This window comes from Diplotaxodon limnothrissa, linkage group LG15, assembly GCF_057381915.1.
Source record: "Diplotaxodon limnothrissa isolate DT_005_m linkage group LG15, D_limnothrissa_male_GT1.1, whole genome shotgun sequence".
NCBI lineage: Eukaryota > Metazoa > Chordata > Actinopteri > Cichliformes > Cichlidae > Diplotaxodon > Diplotaxodon limnothrissa.
This window is the reverse complement of record NC_140610.1, coordinates 15,528,078-15,549,362: the sequence shown is the minus strand read 5'-3', so window position 1 is coordinate 15,549,362 and position 21,285 is coordinate 15,528,078. Positions and strand designations below refer to the sequence as shown.

General features: G+C 40.2%; 1 protein-coding gene across 4 annotated transcripts in view; it reads left to right on the top strand.

Annotated features, from left to right (window-relative positions):
* The window catches only part of gphnb (gephyrin b), a 107,954-nt gene extending 87,347 nt beyond the window's left edge, over positions 1-20,607 (top strand). For 2 of the 4 annotated variants that reach the window (XM_085373622.1, XM_085373621.1), the window contains exons 11-25: positions 2,585-2,641; positions 5,694-5,736; positions 6,636-6,773; positions 10,182-10,274; positions 13,143-13,198; positions 13,735-13,854; positions 15,281-15,339; positions 15,656-15,809; positions 17,400-17,521; positions 17,699-17,786; positions 17,982-18,055; positions 18,190-18,257; positions 18,383-18,486; positions 19,881-19,977; positions 20,474-20,607. In XM_085373622.1, the coding sequence (XP_085229748.1) occupies positions 2,585-2,641; positions 5,694-5,736; positions 6,636-6,773; positions 10,182-10,274; positions 13,143-13,198; positions 13,735-13,854; positions 15,281-15,339; positions 15,656-15,809; positions 17,400-17,521; positions 17,699-17,786; positions 17,982-18,055; positions 18,190-18,257; positions 18,383-18,486; positions 19,881-19,977; positions 20,474-20,607 (1,407 nt within the window). Of the gene's footprint in view, positions 1-2,584; positions 2,642-5,693; positions 5,737-6,635; positions 6,774-10,181; positions 10,275-13,142; positions 13,199-13,734; positions 13,855-15,280; positions 15,340-15,655; positions 15,810-17,399; positions 17,525-17,686; positions 17,787-17,981; positions 18,056-18,189; positions 18,258-18,382; positions 18,487-19,880; positions 19,978-20,473 lie in introns of all 4 variants that reach the window. The other 2 variants (XM_085373623.1, XM_085373624.1) reach the window with 2 other exon arrangements.
* The last annotated feature ends 678 nt before the right edge of the window (positions 20,608-21,285 follow it).

The window sequence follows — 21,285 nt, the reverse complement described above, 5'->3', positions numbered from 1 at the left end:
AACTGTTGTTCTTGCGTGTATGATGTGTGCCTGTTAAAATTTGCATCCCTCATACAAGCCCATTCTCTTCTCTCACTTGGTCGGTCTCTCACCAGTAACAGGGGATTGCAGCGAAGGGTAGATTAGAAATGAGTGCGAGAATGTTTGACAGTCTGCTTTTATGCCTTTCCTCTAAACGTCCAAAACATCCCAGTCTGCCTTTGTACTCATTCTCCATGTATCCTCCTCGCCTCTAACACATCCCCCTGTAGCTTTTTTCCCGTGTTCATCTCCATATGCAAACTGTCTTTCCCCTTGGCTCTCTGATGGTATGATCTTTTCTTCTGAGCTATTTTTTGCCATACTGAGGTTTTGTTTTCAACCTGTGTCAGCATTAGTGTCATCACTCCACATTGCATTGAGGTTTTTCCGCTATGTGCTAGCTAATGGTGACCGTATATTGCTGCAAGACAGACTAATGATCCATTACTACACGACAGAGTGTGAAACTGGGTTAGGTAGAAGAAGAAAACTTGATCTTTGTGGTTTATCTGTGTGTTTAAGGAGACCAGTTAGGCAGTAAGATTTTGATGTAATTGTTATGCTTTTTTTTTTTTTTTTTTTTAAATTTTAGATGTCCTAGTCCTAGTGTTCTTGGAATGGCACACCTTGTACAAAAAATGCCCTAGCTGTCAGTCGCTAGTTTTCATATGTGCTTTTCAATGTCTGCAAGTTTGATCTGTGCCTTGCTGTAGCTGTAATTAGCCCCCTTAATCCCCACCTTTGTCCTTTTTTGTTTTTTCATGCCTGCCTCTCTCTGTTTCTTTCTGTTTCTATCCCTGTCTCTATCACTCTCTCGCTTGCTCTCTCTCTTATATTTAGGGTTATATAAAAGAAATATAAGGGCTTTCGAGCTTCAGCACAAATTTGCTAGCATGAGCTGTTGCCATCATGGCATCCGCTGAAAAAAGCTTGTACCAACTAAGAGAAAGTGGTAAAATTGTAAATATGATGAGGCATTTTAAATCCAGAAATCAGATTCTTAAGCACTAATGTCAACAATTACAGTTGTTGTGTTACTGCTAGTCCTCAAAATATTAGGTAGTCCATCTGCGTGGTGACCTATCTGCTGCCAGCCTAAACTAAAACTTCGTTAGCATTTGCATCTGCTGAAAATTGTTCATAAATGTCAATATGGGTATACAGCTTACCAACATGGCAGTATGGGGGTTAAAATGCTGAAGGGGAAACTGGTGTTTCATTCACGTGTTCTGTCCGCCTAAACTGTGCCGTTGTACGGTTATAATCTAAGGCTATGTCCACACATGTTCAGGTATTTTTTAAGACAGGTTTTTGTTTTTTTTTTTTCTTTTTTAATAATAAAAATCTACGTTAAATAAAAGATGTCAGTCGCCCTCAAAGTAATAGCCTTATTATAGCAATTTATTATACAGTTGTATTTGCTAATTTTTTTTATCTTTGTTTCATTTTGACTTTTTTTGTCTTCTTTTTTCAGTTTAGTTTCCCTTAGTCTACAGAGTGAATTTTCTTTTCAGTTATTTTGTTTGAAACTGTTTAGTTTTAGTTTAGTTTTTTATTAGTTTCAGTGTTAGTTTTAGTCAGTTTAATTATTATTGTATGGAGGGCACATGTCAGAGGGAAAATTGATGACAATTAGTATGTGTATTACTACAGAAACACATAATTTTTTTAAAGCGGTTGATCCATAGTGTGTCATAGAATTGTAGACCCATTATACATGTATATTATGTATTTTGAGACTCATCAGGCAAGTTGTAATAAACTATTTTACCAGTCTAATAAACACTACAACTAAGTATATCTCTACTACATTTTTAGTTAAAAAATTAACTAAAGTTTTTTTTTTTAACTCAATTTTCGTTCATTTAGTTTAATTTGTTTTTCAAAAGTTAGTTAACTAAAATGTTTTCTCACATCTCTTTACCTTTTATTTTAGTGTTAGTTAATTGTGAAAACCTTGGTGGACATGGCTTCAATGGCTACATTAAATTTGCTGGACACAAAGTAGGAACACATGAGGGTTACTTATCCAAGCGGCATGCAGGAACTGTTGACATCGGGACTGGGACTAGATTGAAAGGCAGAACTGGCTCTGCTCCAGCACTGCATCAGAGGTTTACGATACAGTGTAGTAAGTCAAGCTTTCCCAGTGAAAAAGAAAAAAATCTGCTCTGTTATCATTTTTTGTAACTGAACATTTTTAAAGCATCGCGGTTTAATATGTTATTATAACTTCTGATTGTTATAGAGCGCATCCATTATTTCCGGATCAGCATAATCACAACATGAACCTCAGCGAAAGTTTTCAGGAAGCCAAAAAGCCACTAGGTGTTCATTCTTTATGGCCCTGCTTTATGCCACCTTTCTCTTTAGCTCTTTTTCCTTCTTTCTCTCCTTTCTGCTCCTCTCCCCCCAGCTCCTGCTAGGGTTGCTTGTTGTAGTGGATGCCTGTCTGTCCGTTTGTCCGTCCGTCCGTCTGTGTGTCTTGTCTGTCTGTCTGTGGTGTTCTGGTTGCTGGGACAGATGCACTGATGCCTGTGATTCGATGCTTTATCTCCACTAGCTCCAGTGTAGGTTGGAGGGGCTTAAAGATGATCGCAGGAGGACCTTCAGCTCTCGAGTAACTATCCCGCCCCCGCCCCCTCTCCTCTTTCCCCTCTTCCCCTTCTCCCCCCCTCACCCTCCTCCGAGGAGCGCGCAAAACAAATGTCCTGCTCTTTGTACCTCCCCACCCCACCCCACCCCCCTACTCGCTTGCCTAGCTATCTCTCTAGCTCTCACTCCCTCTCTTTCTCTGTCTGTTGCCACTGGTCTGTTTCTTGTACTCAATCTGTCGCTCACTCTACATCACTCTTTGTCTAGCTGTTTTCTCTGTCCGGTCTGTTAGGGTTCCTCTTTTCTCAGTCTCCCACGCACACTTTCCTGTCTCTTATTGTTCGCTTTCTCTCTTTGTTTCTCTCGCTCTTCTTCCATCTGCTCATCTTTCTCTGTTTCTGTCTCTCCGGTTAACATGCTCTGCTTTCAGTAGCTATGTCTGGTGTGCTGGATGTCTGTTAAGTAGATGCCATCAGGCCGCTCTAATGGTCTTTATTGTTTTCGTTCTTTTCTTCCTCTTTTCCCTCTTTTCTGCTATGTCTCGGCTCTGTAGTTTAGTGAAGTCTGTCTAGTTTGTGCTTCCTGTTTTTGTTTCTTTCTTTCTGGGCTGTGGGACCACGTCACGCTGATCCTCATCCTTCCACCCCCACCCTCCCTGTCTATCTGTCTACCTGTCTCCTCTATCTCTCTGCCTGTCCATCCCTCCTTCTCCACCATCCCATCCACCTTTGCCTCACCTCCCATTTACCACCTTCTCACCTTGGCTGTTTGGTGCCCAGTGGTGTCACAGTATTAGGCATTGAGGGAGGGGAGGAGAAAGAGAGGGGTGGGTGGGTGAGTAGAGAGACTTTCACCTTCACCGTGGGTGTTTTGGTTCTCCATACACAGCACACTGCCCACACCCAACTTTTATGATAACCACGGGTCATAGAAGTTACTGAGTTTCAGAGGACTTTCAGAGCCCAGAGGGATTGAAAGACATGTTAGCGCAGACAGATAATGACTGCCAGAGTACAATCAGCTATGTCAGTTGACAAATCTGAATATTAAGGTTGAAAGACAGCCAGACTAACGAGCAGGCGAGAAGACAAAGGGAGAGCCAAAACCAAAGAAGTGGACAACATTGGCACAAATCCCATACTTTCACTCCAGTGTATCCAACCGGACCTCTATTTGTGTATGTGTCTAAAGAATAATTACTTTCTGATTATGTGCCAAACTAGCTTAACAAAGTGCCTCCTGTGATTCTTCTTCCCTTATTTATCGTTCCCTAAGGCTGAGTTTCCCAAAAGCATGCTTATTACTGCAAGCCAGCATCTTCCTTTTTAAAGGTGTGCTACAACATTTTAACATAAAAGCATCAAAGCGTTGCTTGATTTCCAGAAATACAGCTAAAAGAGACAGGAGGCTAGAGCAGTAGCATGTCCATGGATCAGTGCTGCTTGGCATCACATCTCTTTTCTTTCACTAGCAGCTAGTCTTGGACTAAATTACTAAATGTAAAGCAGAATAAAGGTACTTAAAATTGGGAACAAAACTGTGTTCCAGACACACACTACATTCCTTTTGGCATGTAATGTGTTTACAGTTGAGAAGTTTCATTGTTTTAACTCAAAATGTCAGCAAACATGACAATTTTCTAAAACGTTACTGTCTTGCACAAAAGAAGGCAGGAAGTATTGACAATTGATCGTCTTCTACCATTTTCTACCACTTCTCCTGATCCGGGTGGCAGGGGGCAACAGTCTAGACAGAGATGCCCAGACTTCCCTCTCCTGGTCACTGTCTCCATCCTCCATCAGCTCTTCCTGGAGGTCGCCAAAGATTTCGCAAGCCCTTTAGGAGACATTTTTACTGACGATTGGAAGTAAAACTTGAGAATCGTCCTAAAATTGTATTTGAGAAACAGGAAGCATTTTTTGTTTTATTTTTGGTTCAGTACTGATGTTGCCATCCAAATAATTTCCAACAGGTTGATTTCCTATAGCACAAAAACAATAACCAACCATAGACTGTAAATAAAAGATCTTTGAACAGATAATTGAAATAATGAGGCAGCTCCTCTAGTTGGAAAGAAAAGTCTGATTATCCTGAAGTCCATTGGACAGTTACAGAGTTTACAGACTTTCGCGTTACATTATTATTAAATACAACATCATCTTCTTTTTATCTTTTATATAAAGTCTGTATAACAAAGTTTGATTGAAACGGTAATGTTTAAAATTCAAATTTCTCACCCATACTGTGCGCATTTACTATGTTGTATAGAGCAGGGGCACAGCAATAGCCTCCAAAATAAACTTCAAAAATCCAGAGAGGCCACTCAAGCAGGAAGACAGAAGTCAATGGGAAATGTAAATGCAATTATTGCTAATTTTGGCAACACTGATTATACATGAGGAAGTTAAGAGTTTTATAGGAAAATTACAAGCTCCACGTGCCTTCTCTCAACCATGGACAGCACCTGAGCTCCAGCCTCAGGTTGTTTTTGGGAAACTCAGCCCAGTTTTAACCCGCTCTGCTCTCCTCCCCACCTTGCCGTAGATCACGGGTAGCGTTCAAACGCAGCATCAGCAATTTCCAGAGAAATCTGAACCCTCTTGCGCCACATCTGAACAGCCACTATCGTAACTCAGCACTACATTTCCACTACATTTGGTGTTACACTGTAGCACAGTTAAAACATCTTGTGATACAATATTGTCACTCTGTATGTTGCTGCCTTTGTCCGTATATTCTTTAAAGTGCTTTAATTATAGTGTGACATGTCAGTGCATTTATCAGTGTGACAACCACCTGTGATATGATGATGTAGTGTACCGTAAGTGATCATAATGGTCATGGGGGAGATGTAACCATCTCCCAGCAGCAGGACAAAGTGCACAGTGTAGTGTGACGCAAGCTCTTGCCAGTGCTTCTGACTGTTGTATAAACAGCTTGTCATTTCAAGCATGTGAAAAGAGCAGCTTGGTTTATCTCAAATTACCACCACCTCTGCTCTCTCTCTCTCTCTTTCCTTTTCTCTTTCCTTTTGCCCTTTCTTGTCTTTCGTTCCCAATCACCCTCTCAATCCCCAGGTGCAGTCACGATGCAGCAGCAAAGAAAATATCCTAAGATCAAGTAAGCACCAACTTTCACGTTTCACATCTGCACGTCACAGACTGTGCCCTCTAACACTCAGATAGATTTTAAGTGTGTGTGTGTGTGGCTTCTGTGTTGCATTTACATGTCCCTGTGTGTTTGTGATGTTTTGCCAGAGGTTGTTAAGCCTCATGTTAAGCATCAGAATATGCTGTGGAAGCGTAAGTGTATGTTTAAAGGAGAGAAATTGGGTCAAGGGAAATCAAAGCACGGCGTCTATTCTTCGCTGTGAGGCAGAGCGAGGCAGAGAGAGATAAAGAGAGAAAGAAAGAGAGAGCAGATTACACATTAGTTACACCTTGCTTTGTTCCTTTTACCTTTGGAATTATTAGAGAGGTATTATTAGACCAACATGGCTGCTATCGAGCACCTCTGTCATCCAGCTGCGTTTCACAGGAACAAACAAACAGGACTGTTTTTTGCCAGTCCCTCCTCATGGCATTCAAATAGCACACATATGCCTACATGCAGCAAAAATAAGTCGTCTTAATCCAGTTTTCTTACCATGGTGTGAAGACATATTAGTTGATATATCCTTTTTTATAATGATAATTTGTGCATTTTAACTGTATGTCATGTAGACTCTGGACTTAACAGCTGAAAATCCAGGTTCTGTTTGAGATTTTAAAATTGTTGTTCAGAGTTGTTCAGTTCCCTGCTTTTAGAGCCACGTAGATGCCTGCTGCCTTGGGAGTGAATCCCAGTAGAGTTCTCACTCTTCTCCTTCCTTATCTTCCAGTCTTCCTCTTTCAAAGTGTCTAAATAAAAATAAATACTTTTTCTCTTCTTTTTTTTTTAATTGTTCAAATTTAACATGGAGAATTAAACCTGATTTTGTGGATTTTATGACTACATCTGTATGTTTCACATCGTCTCAGGTCACAGTGCTGTGGACATCACCAAGGTGGCCCGGAGGCACCGTATGTCCCCCTTCCCCCTAACCTCCATGGACAAGGCCTTCATCACTGTGCTAGAGATGACTGCAGTCCTGGGCACTGAGATCATCAACTACAGGGGTGAGGAGGACAGATAGGTGGTTACCCTTTAAAGCCTGTAGCCATGCTGCTACAGAAAAGCTTCTAGTTTGTAAGTCTTTCCTTTTTTTGCATATCCAGCTCATATAGATGCTGGGATGTTGTGGTGGTACTCCTTTCCGATTGCTAAGTACACATGACAGCATTTAAACACCACCTGTTCACAACCAGACACCTCACTTAATCAGCAGTTCCTGTACGCAGGCCACGCTGTCAGTCACACAGACTCAGATTGTCTTTGCTACAAGGTCAAATGCATAACAAACAAATGACTTGCGTGTGTTGTTTGACTTCCCACAGCTTGTGAGACACTTTATACAGACAATGGATCCAATTTTTTGCTCACCTGATGCATTTGTTTGTTTATTCATTTATTAACATGTACCAGGTTGGAGTTTCGTTTTATTTCTCTGTAACCGACAGTGACATGCACGTGATTGTAGCTTTATTCCTTAGCCATAAGAGCGCTACTGTGTTTCCATCAGAGTACATTTCAGCTAAACAGAACTGAATTCTACAAAAGCAAAAATTATCAGAATTGTGGCCCCAATATTATGTCAAAAGAATAGTGAAACTAATGTTTTTGTTACTTGAGGCATTTGAAATTGAGATCACAACACATCAAGAGACAAATTGAGGCTGAAGCTAGCTTTTGCTTCATGGGTATATGGGTCTATATATAACTTTTGTGTAGCAAATAGCTAAAGCCAGTAATTTTCAAAGTTGATAGTATACCAGGATTATTTACAGCTCATTTCCGCTGCCCCCAAGTGGTCAAAATAGTAACAATTTTTAATGCAGTTGCAAAACTAATTCCTGTTTATATAATTCTCAGTGTCTGTCATGACATTTGTATGTACACATTACTGCTTGTGTGTTCATGTCGCTGTATGAGTTAACTGTAGCAGTATTTTTGCATTGTGTGCTTACAAGTCTAAACAGACATCCAGATTCTAAGGTACAAACTTGCAAGACAAGTAGGTTTAGCACCTGAGGGTCTTGTCATCCTTCTGGCAGAGTGGCTTAAGTGCCAGCGGAGGATGACACAGAGTCAAGCTGAGGGCTGGAGGGGAAAACACAGTCTTTAATTCATCTGTAGAAACCGTAGCAAAGACTGGCGGCAATAATGGCCTGCAGCGCACATGACTTCTAGATCAATGATGGTAGCAGGAGCGCTTTCGTTTTCCAGGTGTAAAGTGATGTTTCATGTTATGGAATAGGGGACTGGATTGCAGGATTTGCAAGAGCACAGCTGGGTGGCGGACAGTTGGGTAAGGAAGAGAGAATGGGGGGATTTGAGAGATGAAATATTTAGACAGTCAACAGCTGGAGCAGCTCCCCTGCTGGATTTAGAACAGTGTGTGTGTGTTTGCTAATGGATGTGTATTCTGCATTTTTTGCATATAGTGAGTATTGAATTAGAGGTGTCTAGCGCTGATTTTATTGTTATAATTGGTTACTACATATTTCTACGTAAGCTATTACTGGAGGAATAGTATAAATTAATACTAGATCCCTGTTTATCTTTCTTATTGTATCGTAGAGACATTTGCTGTGATTCAGTACTTAAATATGAAGTTCTTGACAGTTTAATATTTAATGCTAAACAGTCTAAAACACTTTAAAGGAATAGTTTGAAATGCTTACTCTCTTTCACGCCCGGAATTAGACAGAAATATTTATCTGCATGTGAATTATGAAGCCCTAACTATCTGGAGGTTAACTTAGCCCAGCAATTGAAACAGGGAGAAAAACAACATGCTCGGTTACACTTGGTTGGTTTTAAACACAGAGACCTTCAGATTTTTTACTTCAGAGCAGTTTTAGTTTAGTCCGCCCTTGTTTTCAGGCTAAACGCTGGGCTAACCTCACTGGCTTTAAATGTACTTTTCTGCAAAGGCATGAGAGTGAGTCATTTCATCGAGTTTTAGTTAAGGAAGTGAGCGCATTTGTCAAAACAACAAAACAAAAAATTCATTTAGTTCCTCCCTATTTTCCTGTCATAATAACCAGTGTTATTGTTCTTAAATAGGGCTATTTCTTAAGCAGAAATCGTAGACATTAAAAGATTTAATAAACCTGTTTTGTTTTTTGTGTTTTTTACTTTATTTTTCCGATACATATTAGCTCACACTACTTTTTAAATTACTGACGTAAACATTTGCATTTCAACTGAATGAGACATTATTTTAACCACATCTGCTTTTATAAGTTTAAACTGATACACTTCAACAGACGAGGTGGTGTGAGGTTCAGTCTTATTGGCCTCAGAAACGCTGGGAACTGCTGGCTTAGACTGGTGTCCAGAACGTCTTACAAAAAGAGGTTCTTCTTTTTGAAAAGCACCTTATCAAACGTGCACTTTTCTGCTGCAACAAGACATCACCTCTGTTCTATTATTAGTCACAGCTCAGCTTCAGCACATGGTTTTAACAAGCTTTTCAGTTCCAGCTTGTGTGTAAAAATACACCAATTTAAATACTGTTAATATAGAGAAAAGATGGGAGGATTTGGACACGAGCATGTGTGCCTTTATCCATGATGGAGATGCATTATGTACGTCAAGGTCAAGGTCAGATTTATTTATATAGCACATTTCCAACAGCCGATGCTGCACAAAGTGCTTAACAATAACAATAAAATTAAAAACTACAGTGTAATACAATAATAACAATAGAAACAATAAAATAGAAGAATTGAAACAATACAGCAGCTCAGTATTCCTGTCATCTGCATGTGTGTGGGTGTCTGTATGCACATGCATATTTTTTCCCCTTAAACTCGTTGATATCAAAGCTTAGATCTTCATATTAACACCCACATAATCACAGCATGAAGGCTCAGCTATATATAGGCACACAGCAGCTTAAGGTATTTTAGTGCCTGGATCTTTTTTTCTCCCTCCACCCACTCTCCCTTCTGACTTCTATGTCTTTCTTTCCTTCCTTTACTTTCTCTGAGCCATTGTCTCAGTGAAGAGGCTCTGTATTTCCTCCCTGACATTTTTTAAGTTGTCTGGCTGTTGGAAATGCTAAAGAAATGTGCACATGAACATTTGCAAGCCCCCACTTGCGGTGTGCAAATCGGTAAACTGAGGTAAAATAGCGCAGTGTGCAAGTACATGTCCGTGTGTGCAGGTCAGGCGGTGAGTCATGCAGAGAGATGCTGATGCGTGGTGTCACACTATGGCTCTCTTTAAAACATGCACACACACACACACACGCATATACACACCTCCAGCTCAAACATTTCTCTGTATCTTCATCAGATGCACTGTTTCACCCTCTATGCCTCTGTCTCTCTTTCTCTCTCTAACTTTTGCTCTCTCCTTCCACCAATCTTCAACCAGCCTCTCCACTCCACACTCATGTTTTTCCTCTTCTTCTACAGATGGGATGGGTCGAGTCCTGGCTCAGGACGTTTACGCCAAAGACAACCTGCCACCCTTCCCTGCTTCTGTCAAGGACGGTTATGCTGTGAGAGGTAGGTAACATCAATTACGGCGGGTGATGCTAATTGAATAATATCCTCTCATTCTTGTCTTTGCCACATTTTGTTGCCCATCCATCTGACATCCTTTCAGTATTTAGTACTTTGGATCTTATCCTCAGTTTATCAAAAATGTACATAAGTGTAAATGTTGCAAGGATTATACTGTTATTTATGATATATAGCCCTTGTTGTGTTCAAATGACACATCTTACCTAAAAATCAAACACATTTATGTTTATTTTTAGTTGTTTACGGGTCCTTTTTTACCTCTTGTTATTACCATGAGAGCAATGAGACAGTAGGCCTGCTTAACCAGGTGTTCGTAAGTGCAAACTTTGCATGGTTATATGTAATTATTAAATGGAAACCATTTATAAAATTACATTTTACAAAGTCACAAGAAAACATAAACACTAACTGAAACAATACTGTTACAAACCTTACCTAAAAGAAAATCCTAAATATTTAGGAAATGTCTGTAGTTTTTTATTTTTATTATTAAATTTATATACACGTTTGTGCCTCATTATCATTTTTATTATATATAACAAATATCAAAAATTATTGAAAATTACTACTAATTACTGACTAACTGAAACTAAATGGAAATAAAATATTCATTTAAAAATTAAAACTAAAGAAAAATTCAAAACTGTACTGATTATGCTTTGCCGATCTAGTTAAACAAAAGTAACATAAAGAAGTGGATCACTTCAAAAGCAGTGCATATACTTAAGAGTAGTGGTGTCAGCGTTAATCTCGTTAAAATTGCTGCATGTGGCAAATCTCCGTTAGCGCGGATCACCCCATGCTGCACAGCGTCAACGCATTAGCGCGGTTAGCTCGTTAATGCGTAATGTGGTTATGGCGTTAACGCGCTTTTAACGAGATTAACGTTGACAGCACTATTAAAAAGTTGATGGACTGAGACTGAAGCTAACGTGTTAACAAGCTAACCGCGCTAATGCATTGACACCGTACAGCCCCACGCACAGGGTGATCCGTGCTAACTTGCTAACGGAGATTTGCCGCATTAATGCGGTTATGCCGTTAAAAGGTCATTTTAACGAGATTAACGCTGACAGCACTATTAAAAAGTTGATGGACTGAAACTGAAGCAAGTACAAACCTGAAAAGATGTGCAACCTTTTGATACAATTAAATAGTGTAAATAGATTGCACATTATTTTGAGGAAATACTGTGCACTCACACGTCCTTCCTCACATGGCGGATTGTGATTGATTCCCGTTAGGCACTGCTGCAGAATTTTTTCAACTGATCCGAGCATATTTATAAGGTATAACAGAGACAAAGCTTTAATAGTGAAATCTGACAGTTGAAAAGACAATTATGAAATAAGAAAACTAATCAAGGTTACTTTTTGAATTCTACCTCACATTGACGCAGCTGTACGTGCCTGTCATGTCATCTTATTCGTAAAGTCACTGCTGTGTAACAGAGCAGTGATGCTGCAGAAGGACTAACTGTTTCTGTCCCAGTGAGATCACTGCAGGACACCGGAGCAGGAAAAAACTGCTTGTTGGACAATGTAAAGGCTTTTTCTGTCGCTGTGATTGAACGGTGATCCTTTCAATTATTGTACATAAACGAGGCTGTCCTCCACAGCTGCCAGGTGGCAAGAGATAATTCTCAAATGGTGGAGGATTTACCTTTGTTCAGACATCCAACTCTCAGAGTTTCATCCTTATGGCTGTTAGAACTCCTTTCTAGTGTTTTTCTAGGTGAGATTCAGAAGACGTTGGTTGAGATTTTCTGTCAGTATTTTAAATGAAGGGAGTCCTGTAAAGCACTGAGGGCTCTGTTAACCTGAAGAACAGGGTGACAACTCGCTGACTTCAGGCAGCTCAAAACCTCCTGTACATAACATCTGCTGTTGGTTCCTACTGAACGAGTAGGAGGAGAAGAATACCACAGATCTCTCAGGATTTTCTGCATCTGTCCTAAGGGCCTGTTGCCTGCTAAAGGATACGTGTGTTTTTTAGAAATTATAGTGCTTAAAATATGGGTCTGAAAAGAGTCTGTTGTCTAGAGCTTGAATTTTTCCTTTTACCAAAGTGTAGCTTCTGCCTTTTATTGTCACTTTAAGTAATAAAAAGCACCAAGAAGCTGACAAATTAGCCTTGGTTAACATCCAAAAAGTGATCAGGGAAGTCCTGGGTTCTGCTACGTGTGTAGTGTGAACAGGTAAAAATGCAGTAGATGTTAATACTAAGAACTGCATTGGTATGAAGCAGAGTTAGATGAGGAGAGATGCTCCATAAAAACCCATAGAAACTTATATTTCCATCATGGCTCTCAGGTTTTTCCCAAAAATGTGAAAAACCTCTTCATGTCAAAACAGATTTTTGATGTCATCAATGGGATTTTTTAAACTTTCTGCACTAAAGAGAATGGCAGATTCACCCGGCAAGGACATTTTTAATGTCAAAGGATGTAGTATATCCATGTTCAAAGAGCATCTTGTGATGACTTTCGTTCCTCTTTCTGTGTGTTTGTTAATTGATAAAGAGGGATGCTAAAAATGATTCTTGATTTCTCAATTTTTGTGTTTGCTCTGGTCGGTCACAGTACTTGGCTGCAGTAACAATAAGGGTTGGGCTGTGCAAAGGCTATCAGACTGATTTTTGATTAAAACTGTAAAAATCTGCTTGCCCTGGTAGTACTGTTTGTGTCTATTTTGGAGATGTTTAATAAACTTTTCCCCCCAGATCTTGTTTTTATCATTTCCCACTGTATTTTACCAAAAGAAATGACTCAGCTCAATACACACTCCCACACACCCACAGGTTTTCGCCTGCACTCGTGCGTAATACTTTTCAATCTTTCTTTTATTCTAGCGGCTGACGGCCCAGGCGACCGCTTCATCATTGGAGAGTCCCAAGCTGGAGAGCAGGTTTGTGTCCACGCTGACACCTCTGCAAGCACACAAAGACACCCTCACTCACACAGTCGGTCTCACACAAACACCCACATAAGCTGGATATGAAAATAAAGTACTTCACTTTTGCCCTTCACCTTATGCCTTGACCAGCCTGTAATTGCACATCAGTGTGTTCCCTTAGCAGGTGATGAAAAGCCCTTCGCACCAAAGCATGGCCAGAAAGTCAAAGTGTAAACACATGAGATCACTGAGACAAAAGTAAGCCTGACATATTTTCGACAACCCCTCACATCTCCTCTCAAACAGCATCACCACACATTCAAGCATCTGTTTCCTGTTTGCCTTTATAAGCTCTTAAAATTGCAATTATGATGTACATAAAGTCAGTTTTCTGTTTTATTGTATAGATTACTTCAGTCACAAACAGTCCGTCATTTATTCCATAACACCTATGGGTTAAATGTTAACCCAGTGTTTGAAATTTGACATGATATTGTTTGTCCTTTCCTGTATCTTTGACTTATGTTTACCTTTCTGTGTTTGCACAGCCCACCCAGACAGTGATGCCTGGCCAAGTGATGAGGGTGACGACGGGTGCCCCTATACCCTGTGGGGCAGATGCTGTAGTCCAGGTGGAAGATACCGAGCTCCTCCGCGAATCAGAAGACGTGAGCGTGAAGTTTCATGCTAAATGAAGGACAGTCAGAATCAGAACGCTAAAAGGCCTTAGTATGCTCATTTCCAGCTTCATATTTTGAATCTAAAACTACTCAGTTTTCCATGATTCATAGTTTTAAAAAGTAATAATTATTATTATATACTGGCCTTTGATGCAGTGTCTGGGTTCATCTACTGTCTGAACAAGATTGTTAAGCGCATGTCTCTTTAAGGCCCGAGGCCTGCTTTCTTTTAATTGGTTGCCCCTCACCTGGCTATTGCAAGCAATGCCCACTACATGTAAGCACCAATTCCACACCACAGACACATCTAAGGGCACACCTGGCCATAAAAGGAAATCCATCCCAAGCTGATGTTAGCTTGGTCAAGAGAAGAAAAACATTAGAAGCCAAACATCCATGGCGCCCTCAAGCCCAAGCTTTTGTCTCACTTCCTTTTTAACATGCCAGTATCTTTATTAAAAACTTCAGCTATGTTTATTATAACCATCCTATAAGGTTGTCTTTAACCCAAACCTGTGAAAGGTTTCATTTAATTCAGTTCAGTTTTATTCATATAGTGCCAAATTACAACAGCAGTAAACTCAAATCACTTTATGTTGTAAGGTAAAGACAAGAAAACCCTAACGATCAGCTGACCCCCATGACCTAGCACTTGGCGACAGTCGGAAGGAAAAACTCAATTTTAACAGGAAGAAAGCTCCAGGAGAACCATGCTCAGGCAGTCTGGTTCAGGCAGTGATCGGTTGGGATTCTCTCTGTGTACTGCAACTGCTTCCCAAATTCCAAATACATGAATGCTAGGTTAACTGTCTATGTGTTGGAGCTGCAAGAGACTGGTGACATGTCCACTATGTGCCCGTCACCCTGTGACATCTGGGATGGGCTCCAGTCATGGACAATTTCAAGCTCTCAAATTTGTGGGATAGCAGTTTGGGGATAGCCTCTTCCTGTTTCAACATGACTGCAGACCAAAGCAGTTCATAAAGACAGTAAACAAATTTGGTGTGGAAGAACTTTACTGGCCAGCACAGAGTCATGACCTCAACCCGACAGACCACCTTTGGGATCAATTAGAGCGGAGACTGTGAGCCAGGCCTTCTCATCTAACACTGTCTGACCTCACAAATGTGCATCTAGGAGGAATGGTCAAAAATTCCCATAAACAAACCTATGAAAAGCCCTCCCAGAAGAATTCAAACTTCTCATAGCTGCAAACAGCAGATCAGCATAATGTTAAACCTTATGGATTAGGAATGGGATGCCACTCAAGTTCATATATGTGTGAAGGGAAACAAGTGACTACTTTTGGCAATATAGTGTCTTTTATCCTAGAAATGGACAGAATACTGAAAGCATCATTTTCTTATCTGTCACTGACCCAGCCTGTTCAATGTGATAAATGTTTTTCCGGTAGGGGACGGAGGAGCTGGAGGTACGAATCCTAGTACAAGCTCGCCCAGGGCAGGACATCAGGTTAGTCCGTGACTGAGATGTTTGCTATGTATTATACTTATTAAATACTGTAAGGCTGGAAGACACTGTTGGGAGTTAACTTGAAAAAGATTAATGCAAGGTATAGTGCACCACTACTACTGCCGTTATTATAATTCTGTCTGTCTGCATGTTTTTGATTATTATTGTTCTTTATTTAACATTATAATAATGATGAAGACTGAAGGAAAACAGATGCTTAGAACACATTTCATGTCTTTACCAGAACATCTATGGTGAATGTAGCAGTACCCTTGTTCTTGCAGGCTTTAAATGTTTAGTGCCCATCTCTTCATAGGCCTATCGGTCACGACATCAAGCGTGGCGAGTGCGTGCTGGCCAAGGGCACCCATATGGGCCCATCTGAAATTGGCCTCCTGGCCACTGTTGGAGTTACAGAGGTGGAGGTCCAAAAATTCCCTGTGGTGGCCGTCATGTCCACAGGAAATGAGGTAAAGGTTAAGAAAATCTTAGTTTTTGTTGTGGTGAATTATGCCTCTCGACTTGGCTGCGAAAGGTACAACAGTATGCCTTTTTTTCCTAACAACACACCACGTTCATATTTATGCACAATCACCATTGTTTGCTTTGGCTGGCGACAACAGAACATCATTTAGAAGTGAATGTGCAGTCAGCTGTTTCACATGTGCTTTCAGTTGTGAAGAACGTGTTTATCTGTGACCAGGTGGTTTCGTTTAAACAGTAGAGTCAGATTTGTGCATTTTCTGTGTGACTAATGCGCAGTTTAAATTTCATGGGGTGCATGAATATGCATAGCTCTCCATTTTCAGGGCCGTGCAGACCCATATTTAAACTTTATCACCTGTTTGTTAGCATATTTCACTCATCTGCCGTCTTATGAAGTAGAGGATTAGATGCAGCTACATTTTATTCATGAGCACTTATTTTGGTGGCAGTGGACAAAAAAAATCCATGATATCCTTTTAACATGTTGTGATTCAAAGATTTTAAGATACAACTAGACTTCTGTACCTCTTCAGTGTTCCAGTTTCAGATATTACAAAACCTAATCCATGACGGCAGACTTTGGCTAATTGAAGCTCTTTTCCAACCTGATCAGGTGATGTGCTATAAAGAGTGTCATGGTGCCACATGGAAGTAAGATGTGGTGGCACCGTCAGTTAAGCGTAGCGCTTTTAGAACATGAAGCTGAAAGACTGCATGAACCACATGCGTATGCCCGTGTTCATCTCATGGAAGGACTAAGAAAAGGAGAGGGGCAATGGAAAAGCAGTGACTCTAAGATATTGGCTGATATTAGCTTTTTCTGATATATCAGTGTCTGCATTGATAACAGCCAATAAATGAGCATTTAAAAAGTAATGAATATGATGAAAGACCAGGTTGACAACATGGTGACAGGTGGGTTTGTAATACAAGAAGAAGAGTCAGGTGGATCGTAAAAATAATCGTGCAATTAAAATGTTTATTTTTAAAAAGCATTTTCATATTATTTTTGTAAAGACTCTTACATAATTACACGCAGTAAATGTTAAGGAAATCTGTCTGTTGCAACATTGTGTATTTCAGACTTTTAAATGTGTCAGTCATGTTCTACTGTTTAGTCTTAAAATGTGACAAAATGGTGACAAGAGCACCTCACAAGTTCCCAGAGGCCAAGCTGACATCTTTAAAGTGCATTGGTTTAGATGACACTAACTTTAGCACGAACAACAGATGGGTGTTGCTAATTTGAAACTTCAGAAAGTGTTTTTTTCTCAGTTTTAAAGTATTATTTTATGCAGCATTTTTAACTCAAGGGTAATAGAACCAAAGCAGATTTATTCAGTACAGAGAGCATGTTAAATATAGTAACTACATGACTGGGTACAAAAATGAAAAAGTTTGCATAAGGATTATAATATTGTCTCATCTTCCAGCAGAATAATTATTTTTTTACTTACCAGACCTCATCGCAAATCAAAAAGATGCAGAATGATTTATTTAATGATTTTCACAACTAATAATAAAAGATTGCCATCAAATAGGAGTTTCTAACATGTGATTTGTTTGGGCGATAGCTTCTGAACCCAGAAGATGACCTCCATCCTGGAAAGATCAGGGACAGCAATCGCTCCACCCTGTTGGCCACAATTCAGGAACATGGCTACCCCACTATCAATCTGGGCATCGTGGGAGACAAGTATGCCGTCAGATCTTGCCTCTGCCACAGTTCCCTTTAGCTATGCTTTTGTCCTTTTAATAAGCCCTGTGTACTTATCCAAAGATAGGCCAGTTTTCTCATTTTCTGTGATTTCTCTGTCCTGGGTGTCGCGGGGGGCTTGACATTTGTATGTATATGTTTGTCTGTGCCCTGCAGCCCCGATGACCTTCTCAACGCTCTGAATGAAGGCATCAGCCGTGCTGATGTCATCATCACCTCAGGAGGAGTGTCTATGGGAGAGAAGGTACAGTGGCAGAAAGTCCAGTGGTAGAGTTGTGTTGTACTGACACCATGTGGTAGCTGATAGCCAGACAGCTGAGCTTCACAGTTCGTTTGAGTTCATTATTTTATGAAACACATTTTTTGGAGTACTTGTTCTTCATGTCTGTTGAGTATTCTTAAGGATTTTAATTTTCTTTCTTTCTAACATCATTTTTAGGACTACCTTAAGCAGGTGCTGGATATCGATCTTCATGCTCAGATCCATTTTGGTCGTGTGTTCATGAAACCAGGGTAAGAAAAAGAATCCGCTTCAAAAGTGCTTCACAAACAATACATACAAATGACATGCAGAAGGAGTCATGTGGTGTAAAATGACAGCCGGTGGAGAATTTAGAAATTATGTTTGTTTTTGTCTTTTTTTCCAGTCTCCCAACAACTTTTGCCACGTTGGACATAGATGGTGCTCGCAAACTAATCTTTGCCCTCCCAGGTAGTGTGTGAAGTTGAGAGAAAGAGTGATTCACTCCGCTGTTTGCGCAGAGATGTTACTCACATATTCCCCCCCCCCCCTTGCTTTCTCTCCTCGCCCTCTTCTCTCTGTCCCCCCGTCTGTCCTAGGAAATCCCGTGTCTGCTGTTGTCACCTGTAATCTTTTTGTCATCCCTGCCTTGAGAAAGATGCAGGGTATTTTGGACCCCAGGCCCACCATCATCAAAGCGAGGGTAGGACACACAGGGCAACTGGGACATCCTGACTTCATCGCGTTCCCAAGTGCAAAAAGTGTCCTTTGCTCCTGTGAGGGATGATTCAAAGTCGCTGTTGTAACAAATAGGCTTTAAGAGTGTCGATGCAATCAGCTGCAACAGAGAGAATATATAATATATGGGGACATTTACAGTTATGTTTATACGTAAAAAAACAGGGTGTATTATTGCAGCCCGTTGCAGCCATGATTTGATATAATTTTCATCATCTGCTTGATACATATTTATGACCACAGTGTTTTGCTCTGATTTGACAGAGGAACCAATCACGGCCCACACTGACCCAAAGGCCTGCTCCCCGGTCATGAATATTCATAACTGTAGAGTGAGAAAATCATATCACGATAATACACAGTGAGCACACACAGCCTATGTCCCCAACTAACATCATGGAGTGAGCAATCTGGTCCCCTGCCATTATGGGTGCTATTCAGGGTGCAGTGTTACATCATTTGCTGTTATAAAGCAGTTAGAAATCAACTTGAACACATTACTGCCACTTAGGGGTGCAAATGATGGCCTTCGCCAGATGTAGCCAGACAATTTCCCAAAGCAGATGGCATCAGACACAGGTCAGATAATACTCTGAGAAAACCTTTCCTTTTGCCAGCAAACTTAGATAATCTTTGAACTAATGTATTTGCCCTGTTTTAAATGTGTTTGGCAGAATTTTACCCAACTTGCTTACATTTTGTGACAGTTCAGATCTGGATTTTTGCCATTAGAAGATTTGTGTGTGTACATGTGTGTTTAGCCTATAGACTGTATATAAAAGATGGCTGTGGCTCTGAAGATTACTGCACTCTGTTTTTTTTAGAAGAGGCCATATTTGGACGAGCCTGGTTTTTTCACTTCTGCTAGGCTTTAAATTATAGCTCTGTTGGAATTCACTTGGTATAGATATGCCATCTATTGTGTGGCATTCAAGACCGAGGAAGGTTGTTTATTATTCAACTTCTGGGACTTGGTTGAAAATTAAAAGACATGCTAAATAAACATGAAATGTGACTGAGTCCAAAAGCTTGTCCAGACCAGAGTGCACAGGAAAGTCGGAAAGAAAGTCATGCATGTTTTAGATTGTGGCTTTCATCAGCATCTTTAGCATTTTGTAATCAGTGTACGTGAACATCTGAACTCAAGCAAGACTCCTGTTGTGACTTTTGTCTTTGTGGTTCCAGGTAACAGTAACATGAGAGCCAGATGGATTCCAAGAAATTGTCTGAAAGCAAATTTTGCATTTTTTTCTCCACTACATTGGGTGTATCCTCTTCAATTTCATACTTCAAGCACAGTGGTGATTAAAAAAGGGTGATGCAGCATTAGAATTTATGTTGTGTGTTTCTTCGCTCTAGTTGTCTTGTGATGTGAAGCTGGACCCTCGCCCTGAATACCACCGCTGCATTTTGACATGGCATCACCAGGAGCCTCTGCCGTGGGCACAGAGCACAGGTATAAAACCAGCATCTGTGGGGGGAAAATAACATTTGAGCACAATGATAAAATAACACTCATAGGTGTGGTTAGTTTTATAGTGATTTACAAAAATTGTGTTGTTTTTTTAAACATAAGTGCAATCATTTAAGAACACCTTAAATTATCAGGACTGACAAGACTGGCAGCAGTTTCTTAGACGAGTTTGAAGATCAGCATTTCGATTCCCAGTCATGTAAACGTGTGATCATTTTGGCCGTTTAGTATTCGTCAGAGTGGAAATAATAAAGAGACTTACCAGTGTTCACAATCTCTATATGGAACACGGAGCAGAAGTAGACATGATTCCATACTAGGCTCGCCTCGGGGTTTCTTTGATTTACTGCAGGTGAAACTACTTCAAATACATGGTTTCTGTAGTTTTTGAATACTAGCCAGTTTGGCAGTGGAAAAAATAAAAACTGCTCTTTTTAACAGCAATTATTGTTTCCCCTCATCATCTTTTCTGATGCAGGGAACCAGGTGAACAGCAGACTGATGAGCATGCGCAGTGCTAACGGGCTCCTGATGCTACCTCCGAAAACAGAGCAATACGTGGAGCTGCACAAGGGCGAGGTGGTCGACGTCATGGTCATCGGCCGGCTATGATGTCATAACGGAGGGACGGAGAAACGGCGTCACATAGCGAGGGAATGGGTGGTTCACGGTGCATGTCCACATATCATTGACTATTCTGTAATATGCAACGGCACAGCTAGTTTTTATTGATTTGGATAACGTTGAGGTATAGTCAACATCTTGATCACAACCTAGATACATATGAAAAAACTAATTTAAAAAGATTATAGTATTTCAAACAAAGAAAATATAACTTTTAATGAAAAAAATCTAATTATAAAAAGAGATTTATTCTGTAATATATTATTATGATTATTCTTATTATTATTATCATTATTCTTATTATTATCATTATTATATTAAGGCAACTTTGTTCCTTTCATTGCAATTGCTTTGTGTGTTCAATGCTAGACCTTATCTATAGCAGTAGCATTTTAATAGACAGCTGTAGGTGCCTGCCAGGACAAAAAAAAGAAAAAAAAAGAAAATTATTATTTTCTCATCTTTAGTGGAAAAAAAAAAATACTCTGTTTTATGAAAATAAAGAAAACACAGAGGAAGGCTCCAGATTCCCCACGGTGCTCAGCTAAGAGGAAGAGGGGGGGCACATAAAGGCCACTTCCTCTTTGGAGTGCCCATCAAGGTGACACTTCTGTTTTTCTCTCATTAGTATGCATCATAATGGCTTCACAAAGAGCTTTGCTTGTT